Consider the following 13,852-nt stretch of genomic DNA (forward strand, 5'->3'; position numbering starts at 1 on the left):
TGCTCCTGATTATTATTCCCTTCCTTTATAGAGTGCATCTAACACTAAAAGTGTCTAATTCTGACTATAATAATAATTTGTTAATTATTAAAGAGATTATACTCTAAGCTTCCAGTTTTCAGTTAAAACCAAAAAAGATTAATATGCCTATACAGACCTTTCTTCAGCACCTAACTTGGTAAGTATTTTTAAACTAAAATATATTCAAACTGTAACCACTAAAACTATACCTGTAATTTCCTCACAATGGATTTTTATTCCTTTGTTGTTGTAGTTTGCTTTTATTTTTGGTGACCTTTTTAGATACTAGTGGAAAAAGACAATGTTTTAGAGAAGAGAAGCATATGAATGTAAAAAAAAATGTGAAGATTACTGACCATGCTGTTTATCTAAAAATTGTAGTTTAAGTGGTTTTGGTTTTTAACTAGACTCTAATAACCAGAAGCCCAGTATAATTTCATCAGGCATTGAGGACTTGGTCCTTACCAAGAAAATAATTTGAATTCTTGGTGAAGCAAAGGAAATTGATCTTTCTTAAGGCTTCTTTCATTGACTTCAAGGATTTGCCTAGTACCCAAAATTTTTAAATTTACTCTAGATTGCTTCTCCCCTGTAATTTTATTTTAACATGACAAAAGCCTTCCTTTGCCTTTGGGGGAATCTAAAAGTATGTGCTGCTTGTCTCAGCATGATCCAGTGTCCTCACTGCCCCCTTTGGGCTGCTAAAGAGCAGACAGATTTGTGCAGAATTCAGAATTGCCTTGGAGCTCTGCCTTCAAGGCCTGATAGAAAACCTTCTGCCATCCTTAGCCCTTAACTAGTACCTAATGTTCTTTGCTGAATTGGGTTCCCTGGAACTATTCTGAGGCTCATTAACAGATATTTATTTTGAAGTCAAAACCTAGGTTCTTCTGGGATCCACCTGAGATAAATTAATGAGTACTTTTTGTAAATTAAATTTAGTTTCTCATTTCTTTTATGTTTGGGGCTGACTGTAAAATTACATGTCTTGAAAGGAATCAGAAAAATGGAGACTTTTTGTGGCCTACTGTTTAGTTAAGAGTCAGTCTTTAACAGAGGGCTTTTCTGTACAGAAGTTAGCTTTATTGAATTTTTTTTTTAAACAGTAGTGGAAAAACTAGCCACAAAATAATTCTGAGGTAAGTTATACTTAAGTCATACTCAAGATAAGTTAGACAGTGAGTCTAGCCTTTCAGCCCAGGGTTTCTGAATATGCCCACACGAAAACAGGAGTGAATACTGTGCTGCCATGCCCGCCCCCTCCCTGCCTGCCATGTTCTGCCTCTCAGCTTCCTTGGAGAGTAAACTTTCTGTGCTCCGGGATGTCATTGTTCTTTGGGGTTGACTAGTTTTCTTTTTTTCCCCTTTGGCCTTCATAATCTGGATTTGGTTTACCTAGAATATGGAATGAATATACATAATTTGCAAGTATATGTGTGCATACACAGTTATTAAATTACTCCATGGGATTTTTAAAAATATTTTTATTCCCTACTCCTTTGTAAAAGCAGATTCAGTTGTTATCCAATTTTCTGTGATTAACTGATACAAAGATAGACTATCCTTTTGAAAATGTTCAATTACCAGAAGTATGTGGGGTCCTAGGAATATGTTCCCAGGAGAAGGGAGTTTTATCTCTGCTGATGACAGCTCAGGGAGGATGACAGTGAACTGACCGACATGACTGTGAATGTGGAAACAAGATACTGAGTTAAGTGATACAAAAGAGAATGGGAAGATTCAGTGATTCCTCTGGGTTCCAGTCTTTATTTTCTTAACCATGAAGATGAAGATTCCAGTCTCCCTTGGTCTTAATTCTCAGAAAGCACTTCCTCATTTCCAACTAAACTTCTGTTTTAGTTTTAAACACCATTTCCTTGTATTTGAAAAGAAGATGTTCAATTAGAATACATGATGAAAAATGGTAATGCTGCCAGAAAATTAACTAATGTACTCAAGTAGAATATAGAAAATGATTATACAGATATGTATAGCTTGATGGATTCTCCAGATATCACTGGTCATGACAAAGTATTAATACAAACAATAAGAAGATAATATATAGGTGGAGTGGCTGTATGTCATGGTTTATCCAGGATAGTCCCAGTTTATACATATTGTCTTAGCATAATTACTAAAATGTCCCTTTCTCCTTCAAAGTGTCCCAGTTTGAACAATAAATGATACTGTCACTCTCCTTATAGATCCTTTGAGTAGCAACTTTTAAAAGACACCCTATTAAAAACATTATAAAAGGAAAGCATAATGTTTAATGAAAAGTAGACCGAAAAAAAAAAAAAAACACAGTTCGTTAAAAGGAATACTCACTAATAATCTCATGTATTTATTTCCAGCCTTTTTCTCCCATAGAATTCTAAATAATGGTCATCGAGTTCAACTCCCAGGACTCTCTACAAGTCACTTGAAGTGACTAAGAACGGGATTTTCGAAAGCTTATTCCACTGTTGAAATTCAGACTTTCCACCATCCAGTTCTTTATCACTCAACCCCATAATAGTTTGTTTGTGATAATTATCAAACTTATTAAATAAAGAAATGCACAGGGTCTACCTAACATTTTCCATAAAGCTTTGTCAACAGTTTAGTTTTGGTATAGTTGTTCCCTTGAAGAGACATGTATTATAAATGATGAGTGTGAGACTCTTCACCTCTTCACAGTGCTGATTATTAAGTTCCCTAAAGGATTGCAGAATAGAGCATAACAACACTTAGGGAAATTTCTAGCAAATTTTTAGTACATGTGTTCTTAATTCTCTCAGGTGGATTTCTGGAATGATGGAAATCTGGCTTTGGGTTAGGCATAAATTTAAGCTGAAGTTAGGGAAGATAAAGCCTCTATTTTCAATCTTCAGACACAAGTAATGTGCTGTATAGTTTCTTGCCTATTTTTTCCCTGGCTTTGATTTCATGTAAAAGGAAATTATTTTTTTTTAATATGGTCAAAAGACTGTCTTTGAAACTGCACTAAGGCCTACTTTTCAGGAAAATTTAATAGGTAGTGCTGAGGTAAAGTGATTTTCATTATACTTAAAACTGAATTAACAGTGCATGTATTTCAAAAGGGTTTAGTTAATTTTCATTTGTTACCATTTTATGGGTTTTAGTTTTATTTTTCTTTTATTTATTTTTTAATTTCTGTGTTCTGGCCATACCCAGGAGAACCGTCTGCTTTTGATTTCTCCCTTAAAAGTTACATGGTAAATTTTCTTTCTCATTCTTCTGAGATGGAAAAATTCAAAGATTATACAAATTTAAAAATATTTTTACAATGCTTATCCTATTGCTTGTTATTTATTGCAATCTGAGGCCAGACTAAAAAGGTAACAGTTATTTGGCTCCTGTATGTCCTTGATCGTAAATGGATATCAAGGTAGAAGATAAAATTTTTGTTACATTGAGTATACGTCTTAACCACAGCTATATATCTGATAAATACATCGTCCCTCGATTTCCAAAAGACAGCTACAATAGCTGGTAAATCACTAATGTAACACCACTGTATTAAAATAATCAACATAGAAGGATTTGGAAAATGAGAACCCCAGGTAGGAGTAGAGTACAAAGCATGAGGCCTTCGTTGTCCAGAGCAGTGGCCATATTGAACACTTGAAATGTGACTCTAAGTTGAGATGTGCTTAAAGTGTAAAATATACACCAATTTCAAACTTAGCTAAAAAAAAAAAAAATCTCACAAATAATGCTTTTATGTTGATGCCATGTTGGAATGATAATATGTTGGAATATATTGGGTTAAGTAAATTACATTACTGAAATTAATTTCACCTATTTTTACTTTTTTAATGTGGCAAGTAGAAAATTTTAAAGTATATATGTGGCTTGTGTTTCTTTTGGATAGTGCTGGTATAGACAATGCCAACCTTGTTTTTTAAAATTAAAATAAAAGTTTACTTTTTATCTGTTTTTCATCTTACATACCTGAAATATTTACTCTTATTAAGAATTTGAGATTAAATCTTAGTTTGACTTTGTAGCTATTCAGACCAGTTAATATGTTTGCCTTTTTGATACATGGTACAATCATTTTGAAGCTCTTCTCAGGAAAATGTGTTAAGTTCAAACATAATTTTATTACACTTTTTTTAAAAAGCAAGAACTCTGAATGACCAAACTTAATGTGAATTAGATTTCCAAGAATGAAGGGACACTAAATTTCATGTAAGCGTATTTTCCTATTAGTAACTTTGTAAGCCTGGATCATCTATGAATATCCTTAGCTCACTTCCTGGCACATTTTCAAAAATGCTAAATTTTATTGAAGTTAACAGTTCATTAAAGTTTTTTTCAAGCCTTATTTGAAGGTAATATTTTTGAAGCCAAATTATTATGTGATGGATCAGTAAGCATGAAGGTGAGTGGATGGAAAAATCACCTGTTTAAGTTTCAACATGAGAGAAAAGTATTGAAAAAAACTACTCTAAAAATGCTAGTTAGGCTTTTCACCTTCCTAATTACAGGCTTCAATTCTGAGAGGTATGTATCAATTTCCTGTTGCTCCTGAACAACTGCAAATTTGGTAACTTAATACCACACAAATGTATTATTTTACCATTCTGGAGGTCATAAATCCAAAATGGATCTTACCTAGGAGAAATCAAGGTGTCAGACGGCTGCATTCCTCTTCATTTTACCATAGGAGATAATCCACTTCCTTGCCTTTTCTGGCTTCTGAAGGCAGCCCATGCTCCTTGGCCTGTAGGAATTCCATCTTCAAAGCCAGCAATGACCAGTCCAGTCTTTCTCAGCCTGCTTCATGCCTATTCTGATTCTCCTGTTTCCCTCTTTTACTTACAAGCACCCTTGTGACTATACAGGACTTACCTGGGTAATCCGGGATAATCCCTCTATTTTGAGATTGTTAATTTAATCACATCTACAAAATCTCTTTTGCCATGTAAAGAAACATATTCATAGGTTCTGGGGATTAGGACATGACAACTTTGAGGAGCCATTATGCTGCCTGTCACCAGGTCTTCTTATCTTCAAAGGAAAAAAATCCTCTTACCTCTGTGTTTCATATTAGGAAGTCCTAAAGTATCAACAAGACTGACCTTCTTCCGCCTCTTATCTGAGATAAAGATGCCTGTAAAGATTATTTTTATATCTTTATTATCTTGATTAGCATCTTCTTTGGAGTAGAGGCACCATTCTTTATAAAGCAGTTTTGAGCAATTGAAAGTAAAATGTTGTCCCAGAAAGATTACTTGTTCCAGTGCAGTCATAATTGAGGAAATCTTACACAAGCAGATTTTAATGTTAGACCTTGTCATTTGCTGACTGTAAAATGTCAGTGTGTACGATACCATCCTGCATTCTTTCAGGTGCTACTGCCTCATGCATGTTCTGTCAACACATTCCAGAAAGGGTCAGAGAACAGTTAGCAATTAGATGTGAAAAAGAAAATTAGGCTGATTTTAGGATTAATGTAGTTCGGTAACTAGAATACTGAACTTGGATTTCAAAACTTAGTTTCTAATTTTTTCACCATTAGCTGTAGAAGAAGCTACATACAATGAAGAAGGCCTTGTTGATGCTTGGGTGCTTAACTGCAATTTGACTCTGTTTCTTTATCTTCAAAGTGAAACCAACAGATTTGTCCTTTCTACCCATGGTTGTATTTAGAAGACAAAGATGTATGTATATAAGTGTCTAGATACGTAATACCAAAATTGAAAACCCAGGTATTAGTCTCCACAATGTTATCCAACTACTAATTTTTAATTTATTAACTGAATCCATGGCATGATGTGTATGAGGCTGTAAGAATCAGATGGAATACAGCTTATATTACTTCTAAAATGTGATATAAAAGCTCATCACTATCTATGACCTTTCGTAAGAGGTTGAACTTTCTTATTGGAAGATTCTCTAGGATTGGAGAACCGGCTTCTTGTCTTCACCAGATGCCGAAGTGTACATGATAGATGGTGTAATTAATTGGTAACTTGCCCTTGTATACCTTGAGTTGTCAAAGTGACTAACATGTTGATATCAAAATTTGCTCCTGAAAATGTGTTCTCATTGATATTTTCAACAAATTTACATTTTTAAAGGAAGTATTAAGTCATATTACCCATATTCCATCTCAAGCAACATACATTTAAAAATTTCTATCAGCTTAACATTGTACTTTCTAGAGTTTTGTGGTGATATCCAAATCAAAAGTGGAGATAATCCATTGGAACCCTTCATGAGTCACCACCAACCATATCATAATCTAGAATGCTAAGTAATCAGATTCTTCAAAATGGTGAAGCTACTTTCACAAAACCATACTGAGCACTGCACACCGTGTGCCACCTCAGCTAAGAACATTTCGTGTATGCACAGGAGTATTCATGGTATTAAGCAGTAAAGCAGAACTTAAGTAAAAACAAAGGCTTCCAGGTTATCCTACAATGGAATATTCAAAGAAATGCTAAAAGGACAATGAAGCTATTGAAAAATAAGGACTTCCCCAGAAAAATCCTAAGAATTTGCCACTCTACAGATATAGCTTGGGACAGTTTTATAGCTGTAGAGTGGAAAGACCAGGACAGAGCACCAGAGTGAAGCTGACGGAACACTTTGGGAAGGGGCACATGTGTGTAGTGAATCCTGCTGATGTTGGACTTGGTGGTATGATTACGGGTCTTTTAGATATAAAATGAACGAAGAAGTAAAGTGGGTTAACTTACTAGTCTCCTGCTTTGTCTACTTAATGATTAAATCTCCATAGATTTTTACATTTGTTTGTTTTCTGAGGGGTTTTTTGGCAACATCTGCAATGCACAGATAAATTAATCCTAACTCAGGGTAGCAGCTATACTAGTTGTCTTTGGTGTTCATTTCCTGTTGAAGTAGGATACAATTTATGTCACTAATCTCATTCCCATTGCCTTTTGACTGTTCCTGTTTTCTCTGTATATGGAAAATTACTGATGTGTTTTGTAGCCATTGTAGGCTTCAACAATATTATAATTTAGGTAAATTTTGATAAGCAATTTCTGGAAATTCAGCCAAACGTATTTTTACTGTTCATACTTTAGATGCCTGTTTGGTCATTTAAAATTGGCATTGAAGAAAAATCGTAATTGATGGACTGCTGCTTAGTGATATTTTCATATGCTTAGATGAAAATGAGTGCTCTCCTCTCCCACGCCCAGTACCTATAGAATTATTTATCAAGACTCTGTGTTAAATTTCCTGTTCCCAAAGGAATTAATGATGATATAAGCAACAGGCAAAGCGGGGCTAAAATTTTTAGACCTAAAAAAAACTCATTATACTGTGATTGCACCTAAATATAAGATTTCATGTAGAAGTTACTGGGGGATATTAGACTTAATTAATTATTTTTTAGCATTACATGATGGGACATGTATATTAACAGCATGAATTGAGAGAAAGAAGGATATTTTTTAAGTGTTCAGGTTCTTGGTTGAATAGTTTGACCCGAATAACTCTGTACCTTAATTTTGGTCTGGCCTCACATGCTTTATGTTTTATTTTAATATTATTACTGATTTTAGTTACATTATTATTATTGTTACTACTACTACAGTTCTTTATTCTTTTATTGGATTTAATTTCCCTTTATAAAATATGCATGGACCAAAAATGTGACTTTGGGAGAGTATTGCTGAGTTGTTGCTGGTATCAGTTTCATACTGTGATATTTTTTCTCTATTTACCAAGAGATCAGTATTTCAATATAACGATGTGCATGTTTTCCCCCCTTCTCCCGCTGCATGCAGGGATTCGGGTTCGTAACTTTCGAGAATAGTGCTGATGCAGACAGGGCCAGGGAGAAATTACACGGCACCGTGGTAGAGGGCCGTAAAATCGAGGTGCATGTCTTCAATAATTCAACTTCTGGTTTACATTTTTATTTGTCTTTTTGTATATTGCCTCACATATTTCACATTTGGAATCCTGTCCTGTTTGTGTGTGTGTGCATATGTGTATGTGAGTTTGTGTCTCTTTGTCCCTCTCCTTCTTGCACTAAAATGTATAAAAGTAACATTTCTATTCTTCCCTCCCCCAATTTTTGGTTGTTTGGGGGTTTTAATTTTTATTTACTGTGTGTGTGTGTGTGTGTATGTTTTTCATTTACTTTTTCCTCCAAAATGTTCATCTTTCTGCTCTCTTGATTTTTTTTCCTTTGCTTCAGTTTGTGAGACTCTGAATTTCTGTGATCAGGCCAAAATAAAATTAACTTTTAAAATGTCTGAAATCTATCCATTTTATAACACTGTGTCCTGTAATGAATCAAAGGGCCAGCCACTACCCTTTCTCTCTTGAGAGGCCAGTTCGCCTCCATGTGCATGTGATAAGCAAGGAGTAGAAGATTATAGAGCTTGTGGGGAAGTAGTAAAGAATCCAAAACTCATGTAGTTCTGAAATATAGTCTATAAATATCAAGAATTGAACAGTTAATGGATAAGGGCCTCAAACAGAGGGTTCAATGGCTGCCTGGCAAATGTCCTGATGTTGTGATCAGGTCGGCCACCTGGTGTTCACCAGCCCTTTTTAATAATGTGGTGAAGGTTAACTGGCTCTTTTTTCCTTTCCCAATTTTTAAAAGTGTGAAATATAAAAGCCACCATTTTGAGTAAGATGTCTGCATATTTTGCTTTTTCCCCCTCCCTTTCCAATGGTTTAGCATTAAGGGCCCTTCACTTGACTCACTCTTTCCATGGTAACTAAACACAATCAATGCTGGGGATGGTACCTTTGGTGGTAAGTGAAACAAAAGCACTAGCAAAGAAGCTTTTTAAAATGTAATTACAAAACAATTAAATAAGAAAGAAAAAGTCCATGTGCCATCCCACAGTAACACTACAAAATGTGACTTGACTTGTTCCTCTTCCTTTTCCTTCTCCCCTTTTATTTTCAATGCTGTTGAGTAATGCGGCCTGGACTTTGGACTGTTTGGTAGCAGTCTGAGCTGTTTGATTACTGACGTCATGGTGATTTTTTTCCCCTTGCACATCTTACTCAGAGTTACTGAACTCCAGTTTGGCTGGTTTTATTAATGCACTTCCTGCCCCTACTTCCTTTCCTACTTTTCCTCTTTCCCAAAACTTCGTTTGTAGCTATGACTGTTTTTTGCCCTTGACAGCTCTTTCCTGCCCGCGACACCCCTCCCGACCTTTTCTTCATTTTCCCTGCCGTTTGGTCCTCTTCACCCAAGTTCCATTCCTGCCCTTTTCCCTGTTTGTTTGTTTCCCACCCCTTCTCTCTGTTATATGCAGCTATTGGTCTCTTGCTGACTGGTGGTTTCTGATTGGTTCTGGCCATTTTCCTTTCAGTGCTTGGGTGCATTCTGCTCTAGCCGCTGGTGTAAACTCCCCCATTCTAATCCTTATCTGTGAGAGCCCCACTCTTCACTTTCTCCCGTCTTTCCAAAATTGATTGTTTTTTTCTTTCCTCTATTTGTGTGTGTGTGTTTTTTAACTGCATGCCTTCAGTCTCATCATTGTTATATCCCATTCTTTATTTTTAAATGTGAAATGTTTATGCCATTTGGTGGGTCAAACCAGAGTAAATGGAGTTTCAAGCTCTTTCCCTCACATAGAAGATTATCACTATTCCAATCCTAAAAGTTGCATTAAGATATTTTTTAGTTCCAATTCTACCTCAGATTCGTCTTTTCATAACACAACTTTTATCACCATACAGATGTAACATAATGTGAATTCCTAGAGGTATGAAAGAAGACATTTATGTTTTGTATGTTTTATTATTTGTCTACAAGCAGGTCAAACCTGACAACACAGTATATGATCAAGTTCTATGGTGAGGCTTTACCTCCTTGCAAGATCTTTGAGGCTGGTTCTGGCACTGGGCTGCAGTGTTCTGGCTTCTAAGTTCTATTCATCTTTTCTTCATCAGCACCATCTTTGTAACATTTACTTAGCTTGCACTGAGAATGCTTTAAATGATGCATTTCTGTAATGAGGGTAGAGAGTACCATAAAACAAAAGAAACAAACTTTATTTTTTCACTTCTGTTAAGTACCTAATTTAAAGGTCTTCTGAAAACTTAATATAAACTGGGTATACCACATTAACCTCAAACAGTAAAAACTTACACAAACATACCAAAAATGCTGAACATTAGAACAGGTGAAATCCATGATTTATTTTCTCCTCACTCTATAAATCTATTTCCTGACCCATGTGGCAAGTCTATGTTTTATTAATGAACCTCAGTGCTCATGTGCAAACAGAGTTGTTTCCAATTTACTTTTCTCCATATTTGACTTAATGCAGAGACTTCTGCTTTAAGAGATCTCTAAAGAACTTAAATTTTTTTTTTTTCTTTGAATAATGGGTGCTAAAGTTGCCCTAGTTTTCCATTTGGAGTCCATGAAACTGCATTTTACTCTTGTTTGCCTCATTTAATGAACACTTTGATTAAAATACTGTATATTAATATTTTATATTGCTATATTAATTATTTAAATCAGTGTTCTCAGAAATTTACATTTTATTAAACTGAGTTCTCTGTTATTGAATGAGCAACTCCATGTTCCTAACATGGTCTACTTCCTCCCTGCCCCTTCTTTGTACTTTGGATTTTTAGGTGAATAATGCTACAGCACGTGTAATGACCAATAAGAAGATGGTCACACCATATGCAAATGGTAAGAGATTACAAATCATCTTTAGGGATGTTATTTCTTCTTGGGTAAATATATGAACCTCTCAAATATCAAAGAATCTCTCTTGATTTCAGTCTTAAGGCAGTTTGTTTAATTGACATTGAAGTATTTTCTTTACCTCAGAGAGTATTTTATTTTTACAAATTAACTTTTTCTTAGAATTAAGCTGTTTTTTAGTTATTAAGGTGTTATGTTCTTTGTGAAGTTCATCTTACAAACAGTGTGAACATGTCATTTGAGGTTACCTTTTAATGCAAGTTGAGTTCAGTAGGGCAGCGTCAATTTTAGCTGCTGTGATTCTTTGTAATGTTAACCATGTCCATAATAGATGTCCACCAACTCTCATGTTTATTTCTGATTCCTGCTTGTCTGAGCATGAGTAGAATAATTCTTGACTCCTTGCTCTCCTTTAAAGGTATGCTCCAGAGCTGACAGTCATGGTGTGTGTGTGTGTGTGTGTGTGTGTGTGTGTGTGTACACACACACATATTTTATAGTGAATTTATAAATGTTTCTCATTAGGAAAGAAATTTTCTATGAATATTTTGTCTAACAAAAAAACAGAGCTTTTGCATCCATTGTCTAATCTAGACTCATGTTCTCTAAATGAGATGGACTCTAATTTTAGTCTGTAATGCATACTATTCTACAGGGCCATCTTGGCAGGGAAGGAAACTAAGTGGGCTGGGTCCTGAGGTCTCATTCTCTGTTGTGTATTTTAGGGTTCTGCTTAAAATAAATCTAGTATAAAAGGGGGAGTTTCTGCTGCTTTTTCAGTGTTTTAACCTCTAGAGTTTGAACTGCTAGAGTATGACAGTATATGCTGGTTTATGTCTTAAATCAAGTTAGAAGTACCTAAGTATATTTCAAGAAGTCTTCAGTAAATACTTAACCCAGCTTTTCAGACAGATAAGTCAACATACTTTGCATTTTCTCTACCCGATTTGTCAGTGGTATCTCATGTGAAACGACCACCTTCCACTTTACCTCTTGCTTTTTTCTTTTCACTGTTCTCACAAAAACAGAAGTTTCTGCAATTTTTATAGTAACCTAATATAAACAAAATAGGAAGGAAAAGTAAAGTATGTTAAATTTCCTTTAGACCCAGGGAAAATGGTCTGATGTAAAGAGCCAGTGACTGGAATTCAGAAGACAGAAATTCCACCTCTAGATTTGACTCTTCATGACAGTGGGCCAATTTCTTAATCTTAATCTATCAGATTCTGTTTTCATCTCTATAAACAGGCAGTCACAGAATTTTATCACCTGAAGGCCCCTTAGAGGTTATCAAAACCCAAACGTCTTAGCTTATTATTTAGAAAATGAAGCCTAAAGAAGTGTAGTCCTTACTCATTGTCCCAGAGGTGTGGTGCCTGTCTTCCCTGAGTTCTGTGAGGGTTAAATAACATAAACATCTGTGAAAATACATAGTAAATAGATGAACACATGTACATATTGACAATTTGCCATTATATACCATTATTATAACATGTATTACTATTTTTTAAAAACTGAACACATGTACAGTATTATTGACAGTTTACCATTATATACCATTAATATAACATGTATTACTATTTAAGGGAGTGCTTGATAGTGCTGTGAGTAGGAAGAAAAAGGTCACTTTTTGAATATTATTTAAATTAATATTCAAACCTAATAGAGCAAACTTTGGAAGCCTGTAGTTGCTGTGCTAAAGGTTCTGAGAGGAGTATGCTAAGTTGCCTTCCAGTGAATTCTCAGTGAACATTTTAGTTTAAGTTGGTTGGTATCCTTGATTCGTCTGACATTGCAGATCATTTGTTCTCTTTCAACTCCAGTAGGATTTGAGTCTAGATTTTGCCAGATTTTTATGTAGAATAACGAACTCTGAGCACATAAACTGATGAATAGGGGTTGGATTGATTCAGAATGAATGGATTTTCTCAAATAGTCTTTGTTGATAGCCATTTAAGTCTTGTAATTGACCTTTTCTTCTTCCTATTTATGTATTTCTAGAGTAGCAATGGCCAATGTTAGGCTCTTAAACTAAAATAAAAGAAGTAAACCAAAGAGCCGGTCTTTCAGAAAAATAATAGGGCATGTTTGATTATTTATGTATAAAATACAATAAATATTTACTGATTCAAGTTTTCATATGGAATTCTATTCTTTATCAGTGGTTAGTAGTATGTTCTTTTTTTAGCACTTGCCATATTCCTGTAAGTATAAAAAGAGAATGAAGAAGTAAAATTGACATCAAACCTCATGTTGTTTGGAAATACTTAAAATTTATAAATGTTTAAGGTAATATTCAACAGCAGTCTGATAGCCTTTAGCTTAAGTGTCACATAGCTTAAATATGTTTATTACAGTAAAAAATATCAAAAGATACTTGTACTAAAGCTGGGGCTGTACCTTGAATTTTATTACTGCGTATCTCTTACTGACTTGGATAACTCCAGTGAAATCCCAGTGGTAAATCGCTGTGAAAGAGGTTTTCAGTTTACCCAGATAGCCATCAGGATGGTATAATTGAACAAGGAGTCAAAGATCCAGGTCAAACTTGAGTACAGTCAAAGGATACCTTTATAAAACAACTGAAATAGTAACAATGTTAACATGCCATATAAAAAAGTACATAGCCTACGTGTTTTTTTTTTCCTTTTTTTAAACAAAGAATAGGTCAGCTAAGCAGTTATATGAGAGATACTATACCGAATCTCAGGATTTATTTATATTTCTTTTTCCTTCATCCCTTTTCATCTAATTCCCTCCCTCCCAATATTCCTCTCCTTCCCACTTTACCCTCCCCCAGCCCCTCATTATTCCTTTACTGCTAATCCTGCTTGAAGATAATCAGGTCTGGAAATGTCATTACCCTCTCATATAAACCCCCAGCTGACATTTTAAAGGGAAGTTGGAAATAGGCAAAAAATGAATGCAGAGACATCTAAAGCCAGCCTGCACGTGAACTGATCACTCTTTCCCCTGTATTCCTCAAGTAGTCTTATGTGCCCGCTGTCCTCTCTCTTCCATTTCAGGTTGGAAATTAAGCCCAGTAGTTGGAGCTGTATATGGCCCCGAGCTATATGCAGGTAGTATTGAAGTTAATTTTTCCATTTGTGCCATTTAACTGAAACAATACCTGTTGTTTTTCATTCA

The 13,852-nt window shown here is 35.0% G+C and overlaps 1 protein-coding gene across 24 annotated transcripts in view; it reads left to right on the forward strand.

Annotated features, from left to right (window-relative positions):
- Nucleotides 1-13,852, forward strand: part of RBFOX2 (RNA binding fox-1 homolog 2) — a 292,632-nt gene that overhangs the window by 257,885 nt on the left and 20,895 nt on the right. For 18 of the 24 annotated variants that reach the window (XM_057486402.1, XM_036891528.2, XM_057486400.1 and 15 more), the window contains 3 exons: nucleotides 7,797-7,889; nucleotides 10,630-10,690; nucleotides 13,732-13,785. In XM_057486402.1, coding sequence (XP_057342385.1) covers nucleotides 7,797-7,889; nucleotides 10,630-10,690; nucleotides 13,732-13,785 — 208 coding nt within the window. The remainder of the gene's footprint in view (nucleotides 1-7,796; nucleotides 7,890-10,629; nucleotides 10,691-13,731; nucleotides 13,786-13,852) is intronic. The other 6 variants (XM_057486406.1, XM_057486404.1, XM_057486405.1 and 3 more) reach the window with 1 other exon arrangement.

This window comes from Manis pentadactyla, chromosome 10, assembly GCF_030020395.1.
Source record: "Manis pentadactyla isolate mManPen7 chromosome 10, mManPen7.hap1, whole genome shotgun sequence".
Lineage (NCBI taxonomy): Eukaryota > Metazoa > Chordata > Mammalia > Pholidota > Manidae > Manis > Manis pentadactyla.